The sequence below is a fragment of the Cebidichthys violaceus genome, unplaced genomic scaffold (assembly GCF_023349555.1).
Source record: "Cebidichthys violaceus isolate CVI_PGR_0920_01 unplaced genomic scaffold, fCebVio1.0.p SCAF_3, whole genome shotgun sequence".
Taxonomy (NCBI): Eukaryota; Metazoa; Chordata; class Actinopteri; order Perciformes; family Stichaeidae; genus Cebidichthys; species Cebidichthys violaceus.
Window position 1 is genome coordinate 2,441,256 of NW_027176483.1, and position 23,544 is coordinate 2,464,799.

Sequence of the window (23,544 nt, forward strand, 5' to 3'; positions counted from 1 at the left end):
GTTGTCGCCCGGTGCCAACAGGAAACCGAGGCTGCTGCAGGAAACAGAAGCTCTGTGTGAGGACAAACACTGCAGTTCACATGGAGCCAGCGGCACTGAGAGACTGTGTGAGACGATCAGATTGACGTTTAAACAGATCCTGATGATGATGGAGGACTTAAAGTCATACAAATACTCTCATAGAGTCCGTTGTATCTCTTCAAACCCCTTTTAAATTACTTCTTTTATATAAATCACAGCTTTACACATTACATTTTATGTTTTAGATGGTAAAAATATAATTTGGCTTTTTAACTGACCGTAATGTAAAATCAACAAAACTACAAAGAGACGCAAAATAGCAACAAAAAGACCAAAACAGTTACAAAGTGATCTAAAACAACAACATAAAGACTCAAAATAACCACAAAAAAGAGACCAGACAACTATAAATGATGTGTGTCTTGGTCTTATATGTAGGAGAGGTGATGGGGCCCTTTGCATGTCTGTGCCCAGGGGCCCATTGTCTCATAATCCACCCATGTATCTTTACTCCTCCCAACTGTAACTACGTCCAATCTATACGTCCAACCACTCACACGATCACTCAGCTCAGAGGTAAGTGGTATCTGGCCAACAGAGACGCATGTATGTGGCTGAGTGTAAACCAAAACGTGTCACAATGCATCTGGCTTTTGACCGGATACGAGTCATTTGAAATAACAAGAGTTGACAGGGTCTCTGTTGTGTCCACGTCTCTTTCCCGATCATTTTCATCGCATCTCATCTTCGACCGCTCATCCTGGATCGGGTCACGGGGGCAACAGCTCCAGCAGGGGACCCCAAACCTCCCTTTCCCGGTGCCACATCATCCAGCTCTGACTGGGGGGATCCCGAGGCGCTCCCAGGCCAGTCCGGAGATATAGTCCCTCCACCTGGTCCTGGGCCTCCCTCGGGGTCTCCTCCCAGCCGGTCGTGCCTGGAACACCTCCCTAGGGAGGCACCCAGGTGACATCCTCACCAGATGCCCGAACCACCTCAACTGGCTCCTTTCCACGCAAAGGAGCAGAGGCTCTACTCCGAGTCCCTCACAGATGACCGAACTTCTCACTCTATCTCTAAGGGAGATGCCCGCCACCCTCCTGAAGAAACCCATTTCGGCCGCTTGTACCCGCGATCTAATTCTTTCGGCCATGACCCAGTTCACATGACCACAGGTGAGGGTAGGAACGAAGATTGCCCGGTAGATAGAGAGCTTTGCCTTGCGGCTCAGCTCTCTTTTCGTCACAACGGTGCGGTAGAGCGACTGCAGTACCGCCCCAGCTGCTCCGATTCTCCGGGCAATCTCACATTCCACTGTTCCCTCACTCGCAAACAAGACCCCGAGGTACTCAAACTCCTTCACTTGGGGTAAGGACTCATTCCCTACCCGGAGTGGGCAATCCACTGGTGAGAACCATGGCCTCAGATTTAGAGGATCATTTTGTATTTCCCTTTACTCTAACTTAAACCCAGCCTTACCCTGAACCCAGACCCTGAAGGGAAGCACTACAAGAAACATTATTTGCAAGAGAACAAAAACTCGTATTTATTTTTGCCACCGTGTTCCCATGATCTCAGAAAACACATTATTACCGCTAAGAGAAATGATGGACATTTAGCACAGAGCTGTAGAAAACACATGTCTTAGCGTAAGAAGATATCGACAGTCCAATAAATCCCAGAGCAAGTGGAGCCGTTACTGCAGCATGAAAGCGTCCGGCAGCCGGAGCAGAAAAGTCCACACGGTTCCACTTCTGGGGAAACCTTTCATCTGCCGTCGGGGCTTCCAGGTTTTACCGTCGACGGCAAACTCCTGAGTCATGCTCCTGTTGAGCGTGAGCACCGAGTCGCCTTTCACCACCGCCGTGAACAGCGAGCCTTTGCTATTGGCGAAGTGTCCGGGCAGAGACGACCACTGGCCCGAGTTCAGATTATAACAGTCCATGAGGCATCTCAGGAAGTCGTCCGACGGCCCGTTTCTCACCACGTACAGGTCGTCCCTGTGGCCGACCATGCAGTGGCCGTAGCTCTGGCGCCTGATCAGCGTGGTAACCAGCCGCCACTCATCCGACCCCGAGACGTATTCGTAGATCTCCGTGGTCTCCATCGGCTTCCATAAGCACACAAATATCCTGCCCATGGCTTTGGTGCACGCCGCTCCCGCCGCCGGTCGAGGTAAGTGAGCGGCAAACCCCCACCTCCTGCTCTCTACGTCGTACGTTTCCACGGATGACATCAACGTCCGCTCGTACTCTCCTCCGATGGCGTAAAGACGTCCGTCTACTCCCACGAGGCTAAGGTTGTATCGCAGCTGTGCCGGACTGGAGATCCGGGTCCAGCTGTTGTTTTCAACATTGTAGCAGAAACAAGAGTCCACGACTCGTTTGTGAAGTGCATGAACTCCCCCGACGATGTAAAGTCTGTTGTCTAAAACGGTCACTCCGGCCATGGAGGTGCTGGCCTCTGGCGGAAGATCTGTCAATACCTTCCAACTGTTACCGGTTTCATCCAGGTAGCAGACCGTCCTGGAGGCGGCGTGCACCGTTTCATCCACGCCGCAGGTCACATGAGCGCCCACAGCCACAAAAACCCTCGGGGTCAAAGACTCCACGTAGGAGATCAGCTCTGGCGTCAAGGATTTCCGAACCTCCGCCTCCAGGTCGGCGTACATGTCTCGGATGAACAGCGCGGCGGCGTGGTACAGATCCATGAGGCCAAACGTCGCAGCGGTGTGATACATCAGCAAACAGTTGTCCGAGTCAATGAGGTCCACGAGATGCTTGGTGAGCTGCGCCACCTGCAAGAACGCGGCGCATTCGATGGCCTCGACGATGTCGTCGCCGTCCAGGTCGGGAATCTCACCTCGCAACACCACCAAGGCAATGAGAAAACCTCGAGCGCGCAGAGACTTGAGGTGGATCTCTTCCTGCCGACACTCCTTCATCCCGGAGCGATACAGAGCTCGGAAATAGCCGCAGCTCTGAACGAGAAACGTCTTGTCTTCGGAGAAGTGAGTGTCTCCGACCACGATGGTCAGCTTAGCCGAGGAGCAACATGGCGGATATCCTTCGTCTTCACCATCACAGCTGCTGCCGTCCTCTGCTGACATTGCAATATTCTCTGACGATGACGCTCGAGAAAACACTCGTCGTGAAAATGAAACCAGAAGCTGAAGCGTTGCCAAAAGTCCTGGAGAGAAGTGACTCGGTACAAAGCTGCTTCACGCTCTGTTCTTTCACAGCGTTCTAAAATAGATGCAGATAAAAATAGAGGAGAACAAATGACATGAGTCACATTTCACGTCGTGGGCAGCATGTGAACACATGGTCGGTGATATCTGCTGCTGCACACTTGCAGGATCAGTTCAACCAAAACACCAGAGTGCATTTCATCACTTAGATTTAGTGGTATCGACGATCCATACAGTAGCCTATTAGAGCGGAGGACACTGAGGTCTCAGTATTCTGTATTTTATATGTAAAATTTGGGCATTTAGCAATCTACAATTAAAAAATTAACACATGGCAAATTCCCATTTTTTTAAGTGTCCATATATTTAAAGACAATTACCTTCCGACCAGAATTGTATTTCTTGTAGAGAGGGATTTGAAAAGACATTCAGACGTTCATGTTGGGAAGTGAAAACTAAACTCTAACACTAAATACAATTTCAAAAAGTCCAATGCTTTTACATTTGGGGAATATGTACTGAACATTTCTATAAGATGGTACGCAGTTCTCATGGCAAAATGAATGAAGTTGTATCATACCAACATATGTCAGTGTCTTAAAGGAAAAGGTTGGAAATCTATTATTTTTTTACCTTTACACCTAACTCTCAATAGGTAGATGTACAGACAGAGAGTTAGATGAGAGGATTGATTCCAGTTTGGTGTCTTAAATATAAGAGTACATTAGCTTAGCTTAGCAAAAACACTGGAGACAGGGGGAAACAACTAGCCTGGCTCTAGCCAAAGGTATCAAAATCCACAGGCTAGCTGTTCACCCATGTTTCCAGTCTTTATGCTAAGCTATGCTAACTGGCTGTTGGATGTACCTTTACAGTTGTGGTCAAAAGTTTACATACACTTGTAAAGAACATAATGTCATGGCTCTCTTGAGTTTCCAGTTATTTCTACAACTCTGATTTTTCTCTGATAGAGTGATTGGAACAGATACTTCTTTGTCACAAAAAACATTCATGAAGTTTGGTTCTTTCATGACTTTATTATGGGTTAACAGAAAAAGTGACAAAATCTGCTGGGTCAAAAATATACATACAGCAACATGAATTAGCAATTTTGGTGACTTAGAAAGTTGTGTCAATGAAATGAGCTTCATAGCATGGCCTCTTAACTTCTTGTGAGTGATTATGAGTGACTACAGCTGGTGACTTCTCTGAGGCCATTTAAATAGGGCTCATTGGATACAAACGCCCACAAACGCTACAATGGGAAAGTCAAAGGAGCTCAGCATGGATCTGAAAAAGCGAATCATTGACTTGAACAAGTCAGGAAAGTCACTTGGAGCCATTTCAAAGCAGCTGCAGGTCCCAAGAGCAACAGTGCAAACAATTGTTTGTAAGTATAAAGTGCATGGCACTGTTTTGTCACTGCCACAATCAGGAAGAAAACGCAAGCTATCACCTGCTGCTGAGAGAAAATTGGTCAGGAGGGTGAAGAGTCAACCGAGAACCACCAAAAAGCAGATCTGCCAAGAATTAGAAGCTGCTGGAACACAGGTGTCAGTGTCCACAGTCAAACGTGTTTTGCATCTCCATGGACTGAGAGGCTGCCGTGCAAGAAGGAAGCCCTTGCTCCAAAAGCGGCACCTTAAGGCTCGACTGAAGTTTGCTGCTGATCACGTGGACAAAGACAAGACCTTCTGGAGGAAAGTTCTGTGGTCAGACGAAACAAAAATCGAGCTGTTTGGCCACAATGCCCAGCAATATGTTTGGAGGAGAAAAGGTGAGGCCTTTAACCCCAAGAACACCATGCCTACCGTCAAGCACGGTGGTGGTAGTATTATGCTGTGGGGCTGTTTTGCTGCCAATGGAACTGGTGCTTTACAGAGAGTAAATGGGATAATGAAGAAGGAGGATTACCTTCAAATTCTTCAAGATAACCTAAAATCATCAGCCCGAAGGTTGGGTCTTGGGCGCAGTTGGGTGTTCCAACAGGACAATGACCCCAAACACACATCAAAAGTGGTAATGGAATGGCTAAATCAGGCTAGAATTAGGGTTTTAGAATGGCCTTCCCAAAGTCCTGACTTAAAATCCCATTGAGAACATGTGGACAATGCTGAAGAAACAAGTCCATGTCAGAAAGCCATCAAATTTAACTGAACTGCACCAATTCTGTCAAGAGGAGTGGTCAAAGATTCAACGAGAAGCTTGCCAGAAGCTTGTGGATGGCTACCAAAAGCGCCTAATTGAAGTGAAAATGGCCAAGGGACATGTAACCAAATATTAGCACTGTTGTATGTATATTTTTGACCCAGCAGATTTGATCACTTTTTCTGTTAACCCATAATAAAGTCATGAAAGAACCAAACTTCATGAATGTTTTTTGTGACAAAGAAGTATTTGTTCCAATCACTCTATCAGAGAAAAATCAGAGTTGTAGAAATAACGGGGAAACTCAAGAGAGCCATGACATTATGTTCTTTACAAGTGTATGTAAACTTTTGACCACAACTGTATATTTATCGTACAGACACAAGAGTGATATTGTATGGTTTGGTAAACTTTAGAGGTTCTGGTTGGTGGATTTCGTTACCTTAGTTTGGACAGAGCAAGGCTAGCTGTTTTCCCTTGTTTCCAGTGTTTATGCTAAGCTAACTGGCTGTTGCATGTACCCTTATTTACTGTACAGCCAAGAGAGTGGTAATGGTATGGTTTGGTAACAGTTCAAATATTTTCAGCAAGTTTTATTCCTCGTCACGAACATCTGAACTATGGAGCTTGACCTAGCAGCTGAAGGGTACATTAGCTTAGCTTAGCATAAACACTGGAGACAGGGGGAAACAGCTAGCCTGGCTCTGACAAAGGTAACACAATCCACCTACCAGCATTTTAGAGGTGGATTTCGTGACCGCAGTTTTGAACAGAGCAAGGCTAGCTGTTTCCCCTTGCTTCCATTCTTTATGCTAAGCTACGCTAACAGGCTGTTGGACCTTTATATTTATCGTACAGACACCACTCAGACAAGAGTGGTATCAATAATCTTGTCTAATTCTCTGCTAGAAGGCAAATTCACTGGAATTGATCATAACTTCATGATGATTATTGACATTTTTATTCACTATCTTGTGTATCTTAAAGTCCTTGAATATATGTGAGAGGGGTATCGATCGTCTCCTCTGACTCTCCGCCAGAAAGCAAATTTCCTAAAAATGTCTACTAACTACTATTTCTTTAAGGTGCAGCACTTAAATGAGTTGACGGGTCAGCAAGTCGTGACAAATTCAATGTACAAACACCAGATTAGAACAAATAAAACGATACAATGTAGTGTGTAAAGTCGTAAAAAATCCCTCTGTGATAATAAACAAAAAAATTAGACTTTCACAGCGATGTGATTAAAAAGGATGTGTAACTCTGTGAGAGGCTTTGAGCTCAGATCAGTGTGAGAAAAAAACAACAGCGTCTCTTTGTTTGCGTCTTCACATCTGTTTTCTGTCCGTGAGTATCTTTACATTCACTTACAGTGAAGTGGAGGAGGGGCTGACCTACATTTGGGTTCTGTTGGCCGCAGTAATACACCAGGTCATGTGACCCGGGCCCCGGCCCTCCTCGGCTCAACACTATCCCACCGGCTCCCCAGCAGTGTGTGAGCAGGCAAGAGGGGATTGTGGGAAATGCCAGTGGAGGAAATTAGAAGAGCAAAGACAAATGCGCTGTAATGCTGCAAGGTTTTGTTCACGCCAAGCAGAAATACAATATAGTGTGTGGGGAAAAAAGTGATTGAATTGAATACTCTACGGCACATTTTACCTGTCCTCTATCTCCTCAGCAGCAGACAAACAGACACAGTCAGAGGCGACCTGGTGAACGCAATGGTGGTGGTGGTGGAGACCAAAAAAGGAGCTAAAAGCGAGAAAAATATTGGACTTCCATTTATCAGGCGACACAAAGACTCCAGGTGTTACTCTGTAATTGCTGGATGTGGAAATAAGCAACTGTTTGTCATGTTGTGGTTCGAATTTTTGTTTCCGCTGGGTAAACTTTATGGAGCTTTTAGACTCTGAAGAGACAGATACGTCCATCAGGGGGTGGTGGAGACCAAAAGCAGAGTTACAAGATAGAGAATATTAGACCTAAATTAGTCTTGTGCCACAAACACAAAGACTCCTATTATTACTATGTAATAAGAAACATAAGTGAAGAGTTTGGTTTGTATTTAATGATTTAAATATAATGCATGTTTATGGAATTAGAAAATGATCAACATTTAAATTGAAACAGCACGAGTTAGACACCAAAAGAAAAAAATATATATATTTAGGATTTATGAAAACACAAGAAACTGTATATTCATGTGTAGAAATATGAACAGTATTTGTAGCATAAATCATTTTGAGTCGAAAAAGACACAGAATAATAATAATAAGAGAGAGTATGCAGGAGAACGTGAGTGATGACACAGACAACTACATATTTTACTCTGTCCCATGCGTGTGACCGTGGTGTTTTTGAAAGGCATTCTGGGAAATGTAGGAAACACTCTGCAGACGAGGGCAATGGGTTCACCAGAATGTAAACAATGAGAATGTGTCACATAAACATGTGTGTGTGTCACTAAATTACCTATTTATAATAATTATCACATCTTTATATTATTGACATTATTATTCTTATATATCAAATTGTTTTAAATATTATTTTACATAAGATTTTTTTTTTTTTTTTACGTGATTATTTTGAAGCATGGGCCGCAGCACTGCCGAAGCGGCGACCCTCTCTGAATCCCTGCGCCTCGTTCTACTACGTAAAACTAGTCCGCCTGCTTTATCATTCGCTTATGGTTCAATTTTCGCGTCACCGACTTTTAAATTCTACCACGAGCCGATACCACTCGTTGCATCACTGGATATCAACGTGTTAAGTGTTGGTTGTGAAGCGGAAGGTTCTGTGGGTTTTATTCCAACGTTCCGCCGTGGCGGAAGGATCTGTCTGATCTTTGTAAATAGTGGTGGTGGGCGGCCAGTGGCGCGCTTTCTGTGTGCATGCTAGTTCTAGTCTGACTGGTCTCGACCGGATTACCGATGGATATTCGACGTGTAACCGTCTCATTTTGGCCCTGAAGAAGAAGATACTAATACGCTAATATTTTCATTATTGCTTTTTTGGGAGAAGCCACGAGCAGCATGCTGCTCTCTAAGCTGGGCTCCTTCTCTCACATCTCGTCCAGCATGGATGTGCCGGCGAAGCTGCAGCAAGGTAACGGTCCTAGAACTAACTTTAAAAAAAACATCTTAAATTCAAAATATGTTAAAATTAACTCGGCCGATGTCTTCCGAGCATCACGTGTTCACGTCGTAGAGGTTAAAACAAGCTTAAATGTGGTATTTCTACAGAGTAAATCTAAATTATAATTTAAATTCACACATTTTTAGACCCAGACTGGATGTGTGCTGCAGCGTGACCTTAAAATAAAAACAGTCTGGGGCCATTTTGAAAAGCCAGGTGTTGTGTGCCAATAATGTGTAGTTATTTCGTTATAACAACTGTAACTCGTTATAACACTCTCTGTCCAAATCGGTATGTGTTTGTTTAAACTTAAATCTCACAGTTTACATCGTTTAAATTGGAGATGGTGATGCCGACAGTCCGCCATTTTTAAACGACACAAAACAACGGGGGTCATCTGAGGACGGTTGGCTCTGTGTGTGTGTGTGTGTGTGTGTGTGTGTGTGTGTGTGTGTGTGTGTGTGTGTGTGTGTACACAATTTTATATCTTTATTTTTTTATTTATTCTTTAGTCAAAGCGGAGAAGCAGCCGTTTGAGAAGCTGTACCGACTGGGCTCGGTGCTCGGCAGCGGGGGGTTCGGCACCGTCTACTCGGCCGCGCGCCTCTCCGACGGGCTGCCGGTAAGAAGAGCGCGGAGAGCCGCTTTGTTTTGGTCCCGCAGCACATGGCCGCTGCTGGGCGAGCACGCGTCAAGCTACACACACCGCAGGCGGCTGGGCTTCCGGTTTCTGCCTTCAAAAATAAAAGCAGCACTAAAGCGTTAGAAAATATAAAAGTTATTTTAATTGTAAATTGACTAAAACATCTTCCGATTATCCTAGCTGTTGTAGATAACAGATATATTTCACACATATTAGTTTTTTTCCCATATTCTACTTTCATATTTACCTACATTTCTATTTCGTGATGTTTTTCTTACTTAATCTAATTTATCTTGATCTCTTAATATATTTATTGTTCAGAATCAAAACAACGAGGTAAATTCCCATGTGTGAAAACCAACTGCGCATTATGCTTTGACTTTGTGCTTTTATTTGGAAGGCGTTGACTATTCCACGTTACTTCCGGTTTCCCCTCGTGTCAGCTGTGTAGCTTGACTCACCCCGGGTGTGCCTGGCATGTGGTCTTTGTTTTCACAAAGAAACGTGGTCTGTGACGCTTACACTGCCTCTTATAGTGAAAATCAATCGCGTTACTTCGCTTTATTCTCTTCGAGGAAACGGTAATAGTTACATGATTGATCATATTTTTATGAAATTACCCAAAAACTGGTGGGGAAATGCTTTTTTAATTAAATATGAAAGAAAAACAAAGAGCTTTGTGTGACTGTTAACAGTCAGAGATTCATATTATAGCAGTTTATTATGTGTTTTTTTTTACAGATAACCATCGTCTGCCCTCTTATATAGTGTGTGTTATAACTGTACGGTGTGTTGATGGCGTTTGTTTACATGCAGGTTGCTGTGAAGCACGTGTGCAGAGACAGAGTGACGGAGTGGGGCTCTCTGGTGAGATCATACATGCAGATATATAACTGTTGTATAACAGCTTCCTGTCAGTTTAATCACCACTTCAGCTACTATATTAGTTCATTCATCCTTTTATTAAAAGTGCCCGTGTACAAGATGACAACAATGAACCATTAAAACGCATTATTTACAAGGTCAAAAGACTAATTAGTCCCACATTTAGTAATTGCATGTATTTTAATTCATGCACAGCGAGCTGATGATCCGTTTCTTCCTCAGTGTGGCGCTGTGGTTCCTCTGGAGGTGGTGCTGTTGAAGAAAGTGGGCGGGGCGTTCGGCGGCGTGGTGCGTCTGCTGGACTGGTGGGAGCAGGCGGACGGCTGGCTGATGGTGATGGAGCGTCCCGAGCCGAGCCAGGACCTGTTCGACTACATCACGGAGCGCGGCGCGCTGGACGAGGCGGCGGCGCGCGGCTTCTTCCTGCAGGTGCTGGAGGCGGTGCGTCACTGCTACGGCTGCGGCGTCGTCCACCGAGACATCAAGGACGAGAACCTGCTGGTGGACCTGAGGACCGGGCAGCTCAAACTGATCGACTTCGGCTCGGGGGCCCTCCTCAAAGACGGGGCCTACACCGAGTTCGATGGTGAGTCCGATCAGCTGAGAGAATCTGAAGAGCCGTGGGGATTGTTTCTGAAAATCTCGACGTTTTTAAAATATCAGAAAGGTGTTTCGGGTCAGTGACTACCTTCCCATCATGCGCCGGTTCTGTAATGACACACTGTACCTGTAGTGATGTAACTCTCCTCCCTCCAGGCACGCGGGTGTACGGTCCCCCGGAGTGGATCCGGTTCCGTCGGTACCACGGCCGCTCGGCCACCGTGTGGTCTCTCGGCGTGCTGCTGTACGACATGGTGTGCGGGGACATCCCCTTCGAACAGGACGAGGAGATCCTGAGAGGACGGATCTACTTCAGATGCGACGTCTCCTCGGGTGAGCCGGAGCGTGACGGGGATCTCGCGACCAGGTTTTTACATCGACGTCTGAACAAAACCAGAGATGAGTGTTCTTCATCTCCTCCTTGTTTGTTTTTACTTCAGAGTGCCAGCAGCTGATTGGCTGGTGTCTGAGCCAGCAGCCGTCTGACCGGCCGACCCTGGAGCAGATCCTCCTCCACACGTGGGTGACCGGCAGCGACGGGCAGCGCACGGACGCCAACGACGGCGGCGTCACGCTCCACGCCATCACACCTGACTCCTCCCCCACTCAGCAGAGCCTCTGATTGGTCAGCGTTTGGCTGCTGGGAAGAGGTTTTTTTTTTTGTTTTTTTCCTTTCTTTTTCTAAGTGACTCTGTGCTCCACAGCGCCCCCCCCTGCTGTTCACGGGGGACGGAGCAGCTCCTCGTAGAGACTCGACACCCGTCGGGGTTCGTGTTCAGAGTGCCTTGAGTTTGAAAAGGAGTCGGTCTGTAGGCGTCGAGGGTCCGTCAGAGCTTCAGATAATTCAACTCTAACCTGAAACAAATGTGGTTGAATCCAGTTAGTTTCCAAAGAAAATGTTCTTTTTGTTTGTGCGGTTTAAACGAACGAGATGCGGCGCAGTCATTGGTTTTATAGCTGCAGTCGGGTCTCCAGTCTTTATGCTAAGCTAAGCTAACCGCCTCCAGGCTCGCATGTAGAGAGTGGTGATCTTGTTTCACTCTCCTCAACAAGAAGGGATGAACGGGATTTCCCAAAAATGTCAGAGCGTTTTCCTGTTCTCTGAGGAACTAAACAAGCCCCGCCCACCCGGTGATGTCATCATTGAGATGGGCTAAAACATGACTTTTTGATACTTTTACTGCATTTTCCTTCATCACAAACTGAAGTGTTACATTTAGTTTGATGTACAAATAGGCGAGGACTTTCCCCGATTTAAACTACAGACTGAAATTGATCCCAAAAGATATGTTTTTTTTGTTTTTTTTTTAATATGTCTGCTCCCCTCTTCAGGTAAAGCTTTATTTTTCTACAGTGTCGGTTCATGGAGACGGTTGGTTGGTTGTTTCTGTTGTTAAATGTTCTGTGTTGATAAACTTCTCTCTGCCCTCGGTCTCTGGGTGTAAAATGCACAGTCAATGCAAATATTCAGTATTATATTTTTTAATATACTGTATGCGTTTGTTTACATTTGTGTATATATATTTTTTTATATTTTTTTTATATATATATATATATATTTCTTTAGTAAAGAAACATTCCTCATCATTTGTTTATTTATTTAAGTTGTTGAACTTTTCTAAAATGTTTTTACTTTTTGTAATTTTTTATTTTTTCTCCTGAAAACGGGAATAAAATCAGAATCAGGATTCCTCACATTCTGATTCTGTTAGTTCATGTTAGTTCAAACTATTTTTTCATGGATGTTTTTTGAATAAAACTTGTTTGTATATAAACGGATTTTCTGTGTGATTTGTTTCCTCTTATACCTTTAAAAAAAAAAAAAAAAAAATACATAAATAATTAAGTCTAATAGAGGCGCAAAATACATGAATTTGAACTTTTGTTCATGACCGCCCTGAACAAACACTTAATTTTGAGACTATTTAATTGATAATGAAATGAACAATATAGGAAGACACAACTCTTTATTTCTCATTTCAAGGGTTAAAGAAGTCTCATAGTCTTCCATTAAGGCAATGTATGTTGAAATTGCTGAAAAACTTAATATAAAAATATAATTTATTGATGATTTAATTGCTGAATTGAAGGTAATCCATTTAATAATCATTGAAGCTCCACGAAATGGGCAAACAAACCCCTCAGTGAACACGTGGACACCTACAATGTTATGGTCTTCTAGTTCAAAGTGCGTCAAGATTAAATCGTTTGTGGGGCATTCATGATTTTTTTTTCATCCACATTTTTGTTTGAAATAAAATGTATCTGTATATTTTTATTTTGACACAAAACAAAAGTAATTTTACTTGGATCCAAATACTTAACCAGTGGTATTTCTGTGCGCACACACACACACGTAGTCTGCTTGTAGTTGTATATTAGATGTGTGTTGATTTATATCATTGGTGTTAATCAGTGATGGTAAAGAAGTAAACTCTTATATTTTAAGCAGCACGTTCTGTGATTATTTTGTGCACATGTGTTGTAGGAATAGCTGGTTGTTGTAGTCACTGCTTGAATTCAAACCGTCACTGTTCACTCTGAATGTGGATCGGTACTTTGACTGGCGGACACACATGACACCCAGAAACATCCCGAACAGAGAAAACAGACCCCACCACACACTTCTAGTGGGCCATAAGAGATCATTGAGAGGGATTCTTTTTGTATTTTTGTATTTTATCTTTATGAAATTCTGGCAAATTAAACTTTTTAATACAAAATATAGTTTCTATGCGGACGACGAGTTAAAATGTTGACTAAAAGTAATTATTTATTATCAAAATGATACAATGTAATTAACAGGAAATCACCTTTTTTACCAAAGGAACATTACAGCCATTTAAGGTAAACTCATAACATTGCTAATACTAAACTATCAATTTTGATTAATATTCAAATGAATAAGAACCAAATATCACCATATCAACAGCTAATAAATTGAAGTATTTAGACTTCCTGACTAGTAGTAGTAGTAGTTTGTAGCTGTAACTGCTGATGTTAACACATCTATCGGAAATGATGAGAAAACACCGACAGCATTAATCTGATATACATCTCAGCCTGTCCTGGTTGTCATGGAAACATTCCTATGTCTGCGGTCAGTCAGCAGCTTCTTGTGAAATCAGATATAATCAGTTTCACACAACCGCAGTTCAGAAAGGTGTGAATATGATCTGCAAAACTAAAGACGAGTCTCAGTAAAGCTCCACCTTGTCCTGTACGCAGACATAAACTGAGGACAGCACATGAGACAATCAGAGACAGACGGGCAGAGAGACGGTCCACCTGGACGTCATGGATCACCTGTTGATGATGCTGCTGTTGTTGTTGTGGATCTCAGGTAGGACTCTGAATTAGAGATGATGTGTTTTATTACAATATTTCTGTTGTATCTTTAAATCAGAGAACACACACACACACACACACACACACACACACACACACACACACACACACACATGGGTCAACCACAAATAACTCTTTTCAAATTGGATGAAATGCATATTTGTGAACAATGTGTTTAAACTCACAAAAAAGGTCTAATTTGTTCACTTTTCAAAGTGGTTAAATATATTTTTAACAGTATTTTTTAACTTCAACTAAAAAATGTCAGGTGGCACTACCGCATATTTCTAAATATATATATATATATATATTCATACTATTCATTATCACTAATACTTTGACAAGTATCCCTCAGAGTGTCTAAAGTGCCGAACACATACTTATTTTGTAAATGTGTTTTATATTTATAATAAATTAAGATTATTGCATTCTATTGTCCAGGTTTTTGGTATCTTAAGCATTCGATTTTACGTTTAAACTGAGAAAAATAATGATACAAATGTACAAATGAATACATGGAATATAATAATGATTATAGTTATGAACCATTTGGTCACCTTAACCTATTATTTATTGCTCTAAATTAATGTTTTACCGTGTTCCACCACCTGACATTTAGCAGTCGCACCACCTGCCAACATTAATAATAACAGGATTTATGCTGAATATTTGCATTTTTACTTCAAATACAAAAAAGAGTTTTTGTCAACAGTCTGTATTGAAGTTAAAGTAGTAAATAGTTCTTAGTATCATAGTAATCATGTTCAGTACATATAACTAGAAGAGGCTACAGTGCAATAGATTGATTAGATGGACAGACTGTAATGGATTGTGATTGAGCAACAATAAAGTCTTATTTTGATATTTTCATAAAGTAACACAAAAAAAAGTAATTTAAAAGTATCCAAATGAATTCATCAAACGTATTAACATTACATATAACATTAAATTAAAACGCTCAGCAACTGGAATGCAACACTACTACAGACTAAATACAAATGGATTGTGAACAAATACAGGTTTGAATTAGAAACTTGTGACAAAATATTTCAAAACGTGTTGAACCATGTAAGGTCAACATTTCAGCTACAAACACACGAAAGAAACAGTAAAACTGAAAAACTATTTCATTGAAATTTCACAAAACAGTTCAAGATTATTGCAATCAAATAAAAAACTTCCTACTGAAAAATATAAATCGATGTGTCATTAATTATTGACTGCATGAACTGTACCGGCTCCATGTTTAAATAAAAACACCACGAACGTTTCCTCTTGGTTTATAAATCGTGATGATGTTTCCTGAACTTTGTCAAATCGAACACATTCAAGTTAAAATCCCCAAAAAATTAATCTAATCATAGAGTCATTGATTATAATTGTAGTAAATCAATATTCCTGTAATGAATGTATATTCAGTAATGGTCTCTGTGTGCTGTGTTTTATAGTGTTGGTGGTAGAGTCCTCCATAGATTCACACTCATGACTAACAGACAGGAAACGATGCAGCATGTGATCAGTGAGGCTGTTGTTAACCTCGGGCCTTTCTCAATACCAAGTACGCCAAGTACAGACTTGAGTACTTGGAAGTATGGACTTGTGACACTTAGTTTGGACTATAGTATAATCCAGTACTTCACTTGACAGTATTTTTATGATCAAACCAAACATGACAACCCTGCTTTTTTCGTTTTCATTTAAAATTTAAAAAAATTATACATAATAATATATATAAATATAAATATATATATATATATATATATATATATATATATATATATATATTCATATATAGATGTATATGTATGTGTGTAAATATATATATACATATAATTAAAAAATGATGGCAATAAAGTGACACATATATTTGAATAGATTTTAAGTTTGATAAAAAAATATTGAATAAATTAAAAAAGAGTATATATAGAATAATAATAATAAGTATATCCAAATCAATTTCTAAAGAAAAACTGATTTATATTTACTGAGTATCGGAGCAAAAGTAATTTTGAGTTACTCAATATCTGGGTGAACTTGATTTGGTTTTATTAATCCTCTGAAGGAAATTTTATTATATTTACTGATTATTTTGAGATAAATTGATAAAAGCTTACTAAATATCTGGATAAACGACCAGTCACGCTGCCAATATTTTCAACTACACAGTTAAAGACTGTCAGAGGTGAATTTAATGATGAAATATTATACGAAACTTATAGAAAACTTACATTTCTGGTCTATTTCTCTGCTGCGTTGGTGCTCAGCCCTCTGGTATCTCCGGACCGGGTAGCCTACCTGTGGACTACTGGAACAAAAAAAATGAGCTCACTCTCCCTCCACCTTAGCTAGGCTAACGTTAGCATATAGCAGACACCTGTAACGCCTGGAAGGGTGTAGCCAATCGAAGGCAGAGTAGGGGGCGGGTCTTTCCACAAGGCATTATGGGTAGATGCCCCCTGCATCCTGTCCCCTCCATTTACTGCCTGATAATAATCAATATAATACGTTGTTATCATGAGTAGTAGTGAGCTAATGACTGCTTCTGTCTGAAAGGTTCTCACACTGAAGTACACTCAAACAACACAAAGCTCTGCTCTGTCTTCTGAGGGAACGGGCTAAATAAGAATAAAAAATTAAATAAAAAATAATCACAATTGTTTCTTGTCTTTTACATATTGTCATATCAAATATTACCCTTTAATCTACTCTACTGTGATTGGCTGAATAAGAAGGAGACATCAAAAAACAGTGTTGTTTTTAAATGCAGGTTCAACTGTCTGAATATAAATGTAACAACATCACAATATTTTTTAGATGAACAATGTAAATACATTTACAAACAAATATTTGTGTATTTTTTTCACATTAACTTAAAACAACAAATATGTGTCTATTTCTCCAGGACTCCCAGCTGAAGGAAATCACACATCAACAGGTAAAATGAGAAAGAAAAGAGAAAGAAAGAACCAATGAAGCAGAATCAGCATTAAAGTTTTAGTTTGATATTTTATTAATTAAATTCATCTCTTTACTGACGACTCTCTTGTTTCTGTTCCGAAGCTGTCAGGTTGGTGGGAGGAGCCAGTCGCTGTGCAGGAACACTGGAGATGAAACATGAAGGAAACTGGAGACGAGTATCTGACTCTGACTGGACCCTGAAGACAGCAGCTGTTTTCTGTAGAGAGCTGGACTGTGGCTCTGCTTTTTCCATCAGACAGGGAGAGGAGTCCTCAGTGAGATCTGTGTGGTGGATCGACTCTAACTGTGTTCAGTCTGGATCTGCTCTGAGAGAGTGTTTAACATCACATTCCTCTTCCTCCATCGTGGATCTCACCTGCTCAGGTAAGCTCATCAGTGACATCATCTATCACAGTAATGTATCCAGGTTGACACATTCAGCAGCTAGAATGGCAGCAGACTTGTCTGATGAGCTGCTGCCTCAGTAAATCAGGTGCTGAATGCACCAAGATATCTTTATATTAGCGCTGGGCAAGTTAACTCGTTATTATCGCGTTAACGCATTAATTAATTAACGGCGACAATTATATCATCGCGCATTAACACAGTTTTTTTTAAATGCAATACACACCGTTGACGCCAGCAATTCACCCAAACAAACGGTGGAGGAAGGCTTCAGCAGACTACGTTGGATGCAGCATGTGGGAGAATAAACAAAAGTATGAAAAGCTAACAAACGCCACAGAGAAGTGGATAGATGCAAACTGCAGGTCGATCAGTATTGTGGAAGATGTCGGTCTGAGGATCGTTCTTATGATGAACGAATGACGGCACGAATGAGCCTCCCTCCAGACGCACCATCACAAGAAGAACACACGAGTTGTATGAAAAGGAGAGGACTACAAAAGAGACGGCGTTACAACGTGCACCGACTGTCACTCTCCATGGAGACTACTGGACATCGCTGGGTAACCGTCATCACCTCGGAGTTACAGTGCATTATATTGATGAACAGTGGGAGCTGCGTTCACATGCTCTGACTGTCATGAAAACAGACAGACATTTTGCTGAAACGTGTGCGGAACATTTTATTCATGTTGTACAGCAGTGGAACGTTTAAATAAAGTCACACACTGAGCACAGATAGTGAAGAAATATAACTGATACTGTGTGAAGAATACTGCTGTTAAAAAACACCTGATCTGTTTAAAGTGTTTGCAAACCAAATGTTATTGCACTTTTGTTCATATAGCAGTACTTTTAAAATAAAAGTGCACAATACACTACTTTTGAATTAATTATTGAACTTTGCGCACAACAATGCGATTAATCGCGATTAGAAATGTTAATCGTTGCCCAGCACTACTTTATATATGAAACCTCCATGTGTGCTGCTTCAGAAGTCCTCTGGGCCGACCACCAACCACCCTGAAAGGACTCCTCCTTCAGCTTCACAGCTTTCTTATTCATTGGTTTCCACCAGCAGCTTCTTTGGTTTCCACCATAACAGGCACCAATGACCTACTGGACACAACTTTGAGCAGCTCAGCTCAGCCGGGGGTTCGTCAGTACCTCCACACCGTCCTTCAGCCTGGACACTCCTTCAGGAGAGAGTCCAGCCCCATCTCTTTTACATTTTAGGGATCATTTTATGAACAGATTTATATTCTGGGTCACAGATCTTCTAAGAAAAATAAGACAGAATGTTATTTAATGTCTGGTGTCTTTTATCTCTCTCTCGTTCATCTTCTATTATCTCTCCAGACTCTGTCAGGCTGGTGAATGGGACTAGTGTGTGCTCAGGCAGACTGGAGGTGAAGTCTAACCAGTCTAACCAGTCTAACCAGCGGTGGTCCTCAGTGTGTGAAGATGACTTTGACCAGCAGGATGCAGAGGTGGTCTGTAGGGAGCTTGACTGTGGGGCTCCTTCAGTCCTCCAGGGGGCGCTCTATGGAGAAGTGGAGGCTCCAATGTGGACCAAAGAGTTCCAGTGTGGAGGCAATGAGTCTGCTCTCCTGGACTGTAGAAGCTCAGGCTCAGATAGAAACACCTGCTCACCTGGCAAAGCTGTTGGACTCACCTGCTCAGGTAGAAGAGGAGCTGCAGCTTTGATCTGGTTCATATCTGTTCTACTGAAACTCACTTTGTTCTTTTACTGACGACTCTCTTGTTTCTGTTCAGAACCTGTCAGGTTGGTGAGAGGAGCCAGTCGCTGTGCAGGAACACTGGAGGGGAAACATGAAGGAGACTGGAGACCAGTAGATGACTCTGACTGGACCCTGAAGGAAGCAGCTGTTTTCTGTAGAGAGCTGGACTGTGGCTCTGCTGTTTCTATAGGACAGAGAAAGGAGTCCTCAGTGAGATCTGTGTGGTGGATCGACTCTGACTGTGTTCAGTCTGGAGCTGCTCTGAGAGATTGTTTAATATCAGATTCGTCTTCCTCCATCCTGGATCTCATCTGCTCAGGTAAGCCCATCAGTGACATCATCAATGACATCATCTCTGACAGCAATGTTTCCAGTATGTTCCTTCCTCTGTCACAGTGACAGTCAGTGGGGTGACTGAACTGTAAAGTCATCCAGGACAACGACATCCTGAAGTGTAGAAAGGTGGGCTTGATTCTAGAAGCTTCAAACCCTCCATAGACTGCTGAGCTCCACCTGGCAGGACACACCTGTCTGTCTGTCTGTCTGTCTGTCTTTCAGTCTGTCAGTCAGACCTGTGACATCACATCCTTCTTCAGGGTCCATCTCGTTCAACGGAGGGTAAACGTGAACTTTCATCATCCCTCTGTGTTTACAGACCTGCTGCTTCAGCCAATCATCACTGTGTCCTCCTCAATGTACGGGGTCTCCGGGGCCCAGCAGCAGGAGGCTTGGGCGCTCAGGCGCTCCACCTTCACCATCTCCTGCTCCATCCAGCCACAGTACCCAAATGGCTCCTTCCAGCTCACCTTCACCTCCTCCAACTCAGCACACAACTACACCCAGCCAGCTCTCAATCACTCCGCCCACTTCCTGTTTCCTGCTGCAGAGCCCGCCCACCAAGGAAGCTACAGCTGTGTTTATCACCTCTATGTTTTTAATCATAACTTCTCCTCTGAGAGCCGTCTGCTCTCCCTCACTGTGTTGGGTAAGCTGACTGTTTACATGCAGGTTTGAAGATGATTGGTCCAGACCGACTGAAGATGATCAGCTGACTACAGAATCCATGCATGTTGTTGTTTCTGGAATGACTCTGTGACTCCTGTCATAGTGTTTCACATGTCATATAGTAACCAAACCTAAACACAGTCTATAAAAGGCAACAGCTAACAATATACTCTAGGACAGAGCAGGTTTGGTTACCAGGATAACTCTGGTTCTCTGAGAACTGAAGCACCTTCTGATGTGACCAATCACAAAGCTCCACTGCCACCACATCGGTCATAACACCCCTCAGCCCTCAACTCTTCATTTTCAAGTGTAGTTCCTCCACCTATCAGAAGCAAGAAGGGCGGTGTGCTCCGATACCTCACTCAGAGAACCAGGGTGATCCTGGAAACCAAACGTTGAGACAGTCGTTAACGTGTTAATGTGTGTCAGTGATTGTAGATTTCAGGGTCAATGGAGCTGTTGGACTCATGATGTCATGTGATGCGATGACTGTCCATGTGTTTGTTCAGATCCATTACCTCTGATCATCAAAGCGATCGTCCTGCCGCTGACTCTGCTGGTGGTGAACGTTGCCCTTTACTCCTACTGTAAGGTACTGACACACGTCTGTTGTTTAGACCAGCGACTGAAATGAAGCTCTCGCTCTGTGTTCAGTGAACTGAAGATAAGACTGTGCTGTCATGTCTCTCCAGGCCAACAGGGGGCAGATGCCGTGCAGACAGAAGAACACTGAGCTGGGTCCTTAGAACCTGGGTGTTCCTGCAGCTGAAGAAGAAGGAGCTCAGGGAGCAGAGTAGCTCCTCCAAGGAGCTCATCTCACATCCAGATGATTTCTACCACACAACCACCATCAGCTCCCTTTTATACGCATGTTCCCTTGAAACAAGAAGGCTGAATATTATATCACATTATTATAGACTGTCTTTCTTACTCTCAACAATGTGTTGGTCTCTCCATACCTTCTGACTTCCTGTCTGTGGCTCTCAGCTCCAAGCCCATTGGTTACTGCTGAAGACGTGAATCTTTAAAAACACCTCACAGATATAAAGTTTCATTTGAAAACTAGACTTGAGAGCAGGTTTACCAGAGTCCAAGCAGAAACCAAAGACTATCAGGATCAATGTTAATGTGATATATTAGAATGAACATGAAACATTGACATTTATCTTCTACATTCTGTAGAGCGATACTCAATGTTGACAATCTGTTGTTGTTTGTCTTTTAAAAAATATAATGAACTTTATGACTTATTGTAGTGAGCAACATTTTGGCAGCAGGACAACATTTAGCTAAAAGATAATCATAATAATGCAAATTGGAACAATGTCCCACTGTGATCAGCCCCTAAAAACTCATTTATTTGAGATTCAGAAATGTTACTAGTTTGCTCATAGTTGTACTTTATGATTTTACTTCATTTTGTAATTAAGTTGTTATTAATGATTCTGCTTATTTTTTAGAATTAAGGATTTTGCTTACATCATTAGAAAATTGTAAGTTTTGATTTTGCTTGTTTTTTTTACAATTAGAGGGTTTTACTTATCATATGCATTTTGGTTAATTTTGTTATTAAGGATATTAGTTATTTAGCTAATTTTTGTTCTTCGTAAATTGATTTAATTTTGTAATGAAGGAATTCAAAAAAAATTATAATAAAGGATTTTGCTTAAATCATGAGCGTTTCGCTTGATTTTGTTATTGAAGTGACCTTTTTCATTACAATTTTGCTTATTTTGTACTTCATGAATTTCTAATATTATGTAATTAAGGATTTTTCTTATTAATAAGATTGTTGTAATTATGGGTTTTTCTTATTTCATAAGTTTACCTCATCTCATCTCATCTTCGACCGCTTATCCGGGATCGGGTCGCGGGGGCAACCGCTCCAGCAGGGGACCCCAAACCTCCCTTTCCCGGTGCCACATCAGCCCGCTCTGACTGGGGGATCCCGAGGCGCTCCCAGGCCAGTTTGGAGATATAGTCCCTCCACCTGGTCCTGGGCCTCCCTCGGGGTCTCCTCCCAGCCGGTCGTGCCTGGAACACCTCCCTAGGGAGGCACCCAGGTGGCATCCTTACCAGATGACCGAACCACCTCAACTGGCTCCTTTCCACGCAAAGGAGCAGCGGCTCTACTCCGAGTCCCTCACTGATGACCGAACTTCTCACCCTATCTCTAAGGGAGATGCCAGCCACCCTCCTGAGGAAACCCATTTTGGCTGCTTGTACCTGCGATCTAATTCTTTCGGTCATGACCCAGTTCACATGACCATAGGTGAGGGTAGGAACAAAGATTGCCCGGAAGATAGAGAGCTTTGCCTTGCAGCTCAGCTCTCTTTTCGCCACAACGATGCGGTAGAGCGACTGCAATACCGCCCCAGCTGCTCCCATTGTTCCCTCACTCGCGAACAAGACCCCGAAGTACTTGAACTCCTTCACTTGGGGTAAGGACTCATTCCCTACCCGGAGTGGGCAATCCACCGGTTTTCTGCTGAGAACCATGGCCTCAGATTTAGAGGTGCTGATCCTCATCCCAACCATTTCACACTTGGCTGCGAACCAATCCAGTGAGTGCTGGAGGTCACAGCCCGATGAAGACATCAGGACCACATCATCTGCAAACAGCAGCGTTGCAATCCTCAGCCCACCGAACTGTAAACACTCCTGCCCACGACTACACCTCGATATCCTGTCCATGAATACCACAAACAGGATTGGTGACAAAGCGCAGCCCTGGTGGAGGCCAACCCTCACCGGAAACGAGTCCAACTTACGGCCGAGAACCCGGACACAGCTCTTGCTTTGGGCTTACAGGGATTGGATGGCCCCCAGAAGTGGCCCCCTCATCCCATACTCCCGCAGCACCTCCCACAGTATCTCCCGGGGGACCCGGTCATACGCCTTCTCCAGGTCCACAAAACACATGTAGACCGGATGGGCGTATTCCCAAGCCCCCTCCAGGATCCTTGCGAGAGTGAAGAGCTGGTCCGTTGGTCCACCTCCAGGACGGAATCGGCATTGTTCCTCTTCAATCCGAGGTTCGACTACGGGCCGAACCCTCCTTTCCAGCACCTTGGAGTAGACTTTACCAGGGAGGCTGAGTAGTGTGATACCGCGATAATTGGCACACACCCCTTCTCCTTTCATAAGAACTTTGCTTACTGTTGTTAAGTATTTTGATTACTTTTGTGCTAAAGAGATTTTTATACAAAATATCCTCCTAATCAAACAATCTGAATAAAATATGAACACATACATAAAACTAAACACTCATACTTGTATTGTACAGATACATTTAGTACTAGTACTACTTGTTGAACATGAGTCCAGTCGGATCATCTTTGGCCGTGGTTAGGGACTGTAGAGAATTGGTTATGATAGAACTGGTTCTGGAGGGGTCTGGATCAGGACTCCAACAAGACTTTCTTGTATTTTACCTCTGAAAAGTGAAAGGCAGGTGTGTA

At 42.7% G+C, this 23,544-nt stretch overlaps 3 protein-coding genes across 3 annotated transcripts; 2 read left to right on the plus strand and 1 right to left on the minus strand.

Moving 5' to 3' along the window:
• Positions 1–1,253: 1,253 nt before the first annotated feature.
• kbtbd13b (kelch repeat and BTB domain containing 13b) lies at positions 1,254–3,275 on the minus strand. Its single transcript, XM_068724069.1, has one exon. The coding sequence runs from the start codon at positions 3,128–3,130 to the stop codon at positions 1,718–1,720; it is 1,413 nt and encodes a 470-aa protein (XP_068580170.1). The 5' UTR covers positions 3,131–3,275; the 3' UTR covers positions 1,254–1,717.
• A 4,855-nt stretch (positions 3,276–8,130) lies between these two features.
• Positions 8,131–12,401, plus strand: LOC137881775 (serine/threonine-protein kinase pim-3-like). The gene is made up of 6 exons (XM_068723876.1): positions 8,131–8,464; positions 9,007–9,116; positions 9,954–10,004; positions 10,245–10,608; positions 10,779–10,955; positions 11,063–12,401. Exons 1-6 carry the CDS (start codon positions 8,392–8,394, stop codon positions 11,242–11,244), a joined length of 957 nt encoding a protein of 318 aa, XP_068579977.1. The 5' UTR covers positions 8,131–8,391; the 3' UTR covers positions 11,245–12,401.
• A 4,676-nt stretch (positions 12,402–17,077) lies between these two features.
• LOC137881931 (CD5 antigen-like) lies at positions 17,078–20,482 on the plus strand. Its single transcript, XM_068724138.1, has 5 exons — positions 17,078–17,312; positions 18,693–19,016; positions 19,110–19,394; positions 19,731–20,060; positions 20,397–20,482. Exons 1-5 carry the CDS (start codon positions 17,078–17,080, stop codon positions 20,480–20,482), a joined length of 1,260 nt encoding a protein of 419 aa, XP_068580239.1.
• The last annotated feature ends 3,062 nt before the right edge of the window (positions 20,483–23,544 follow it).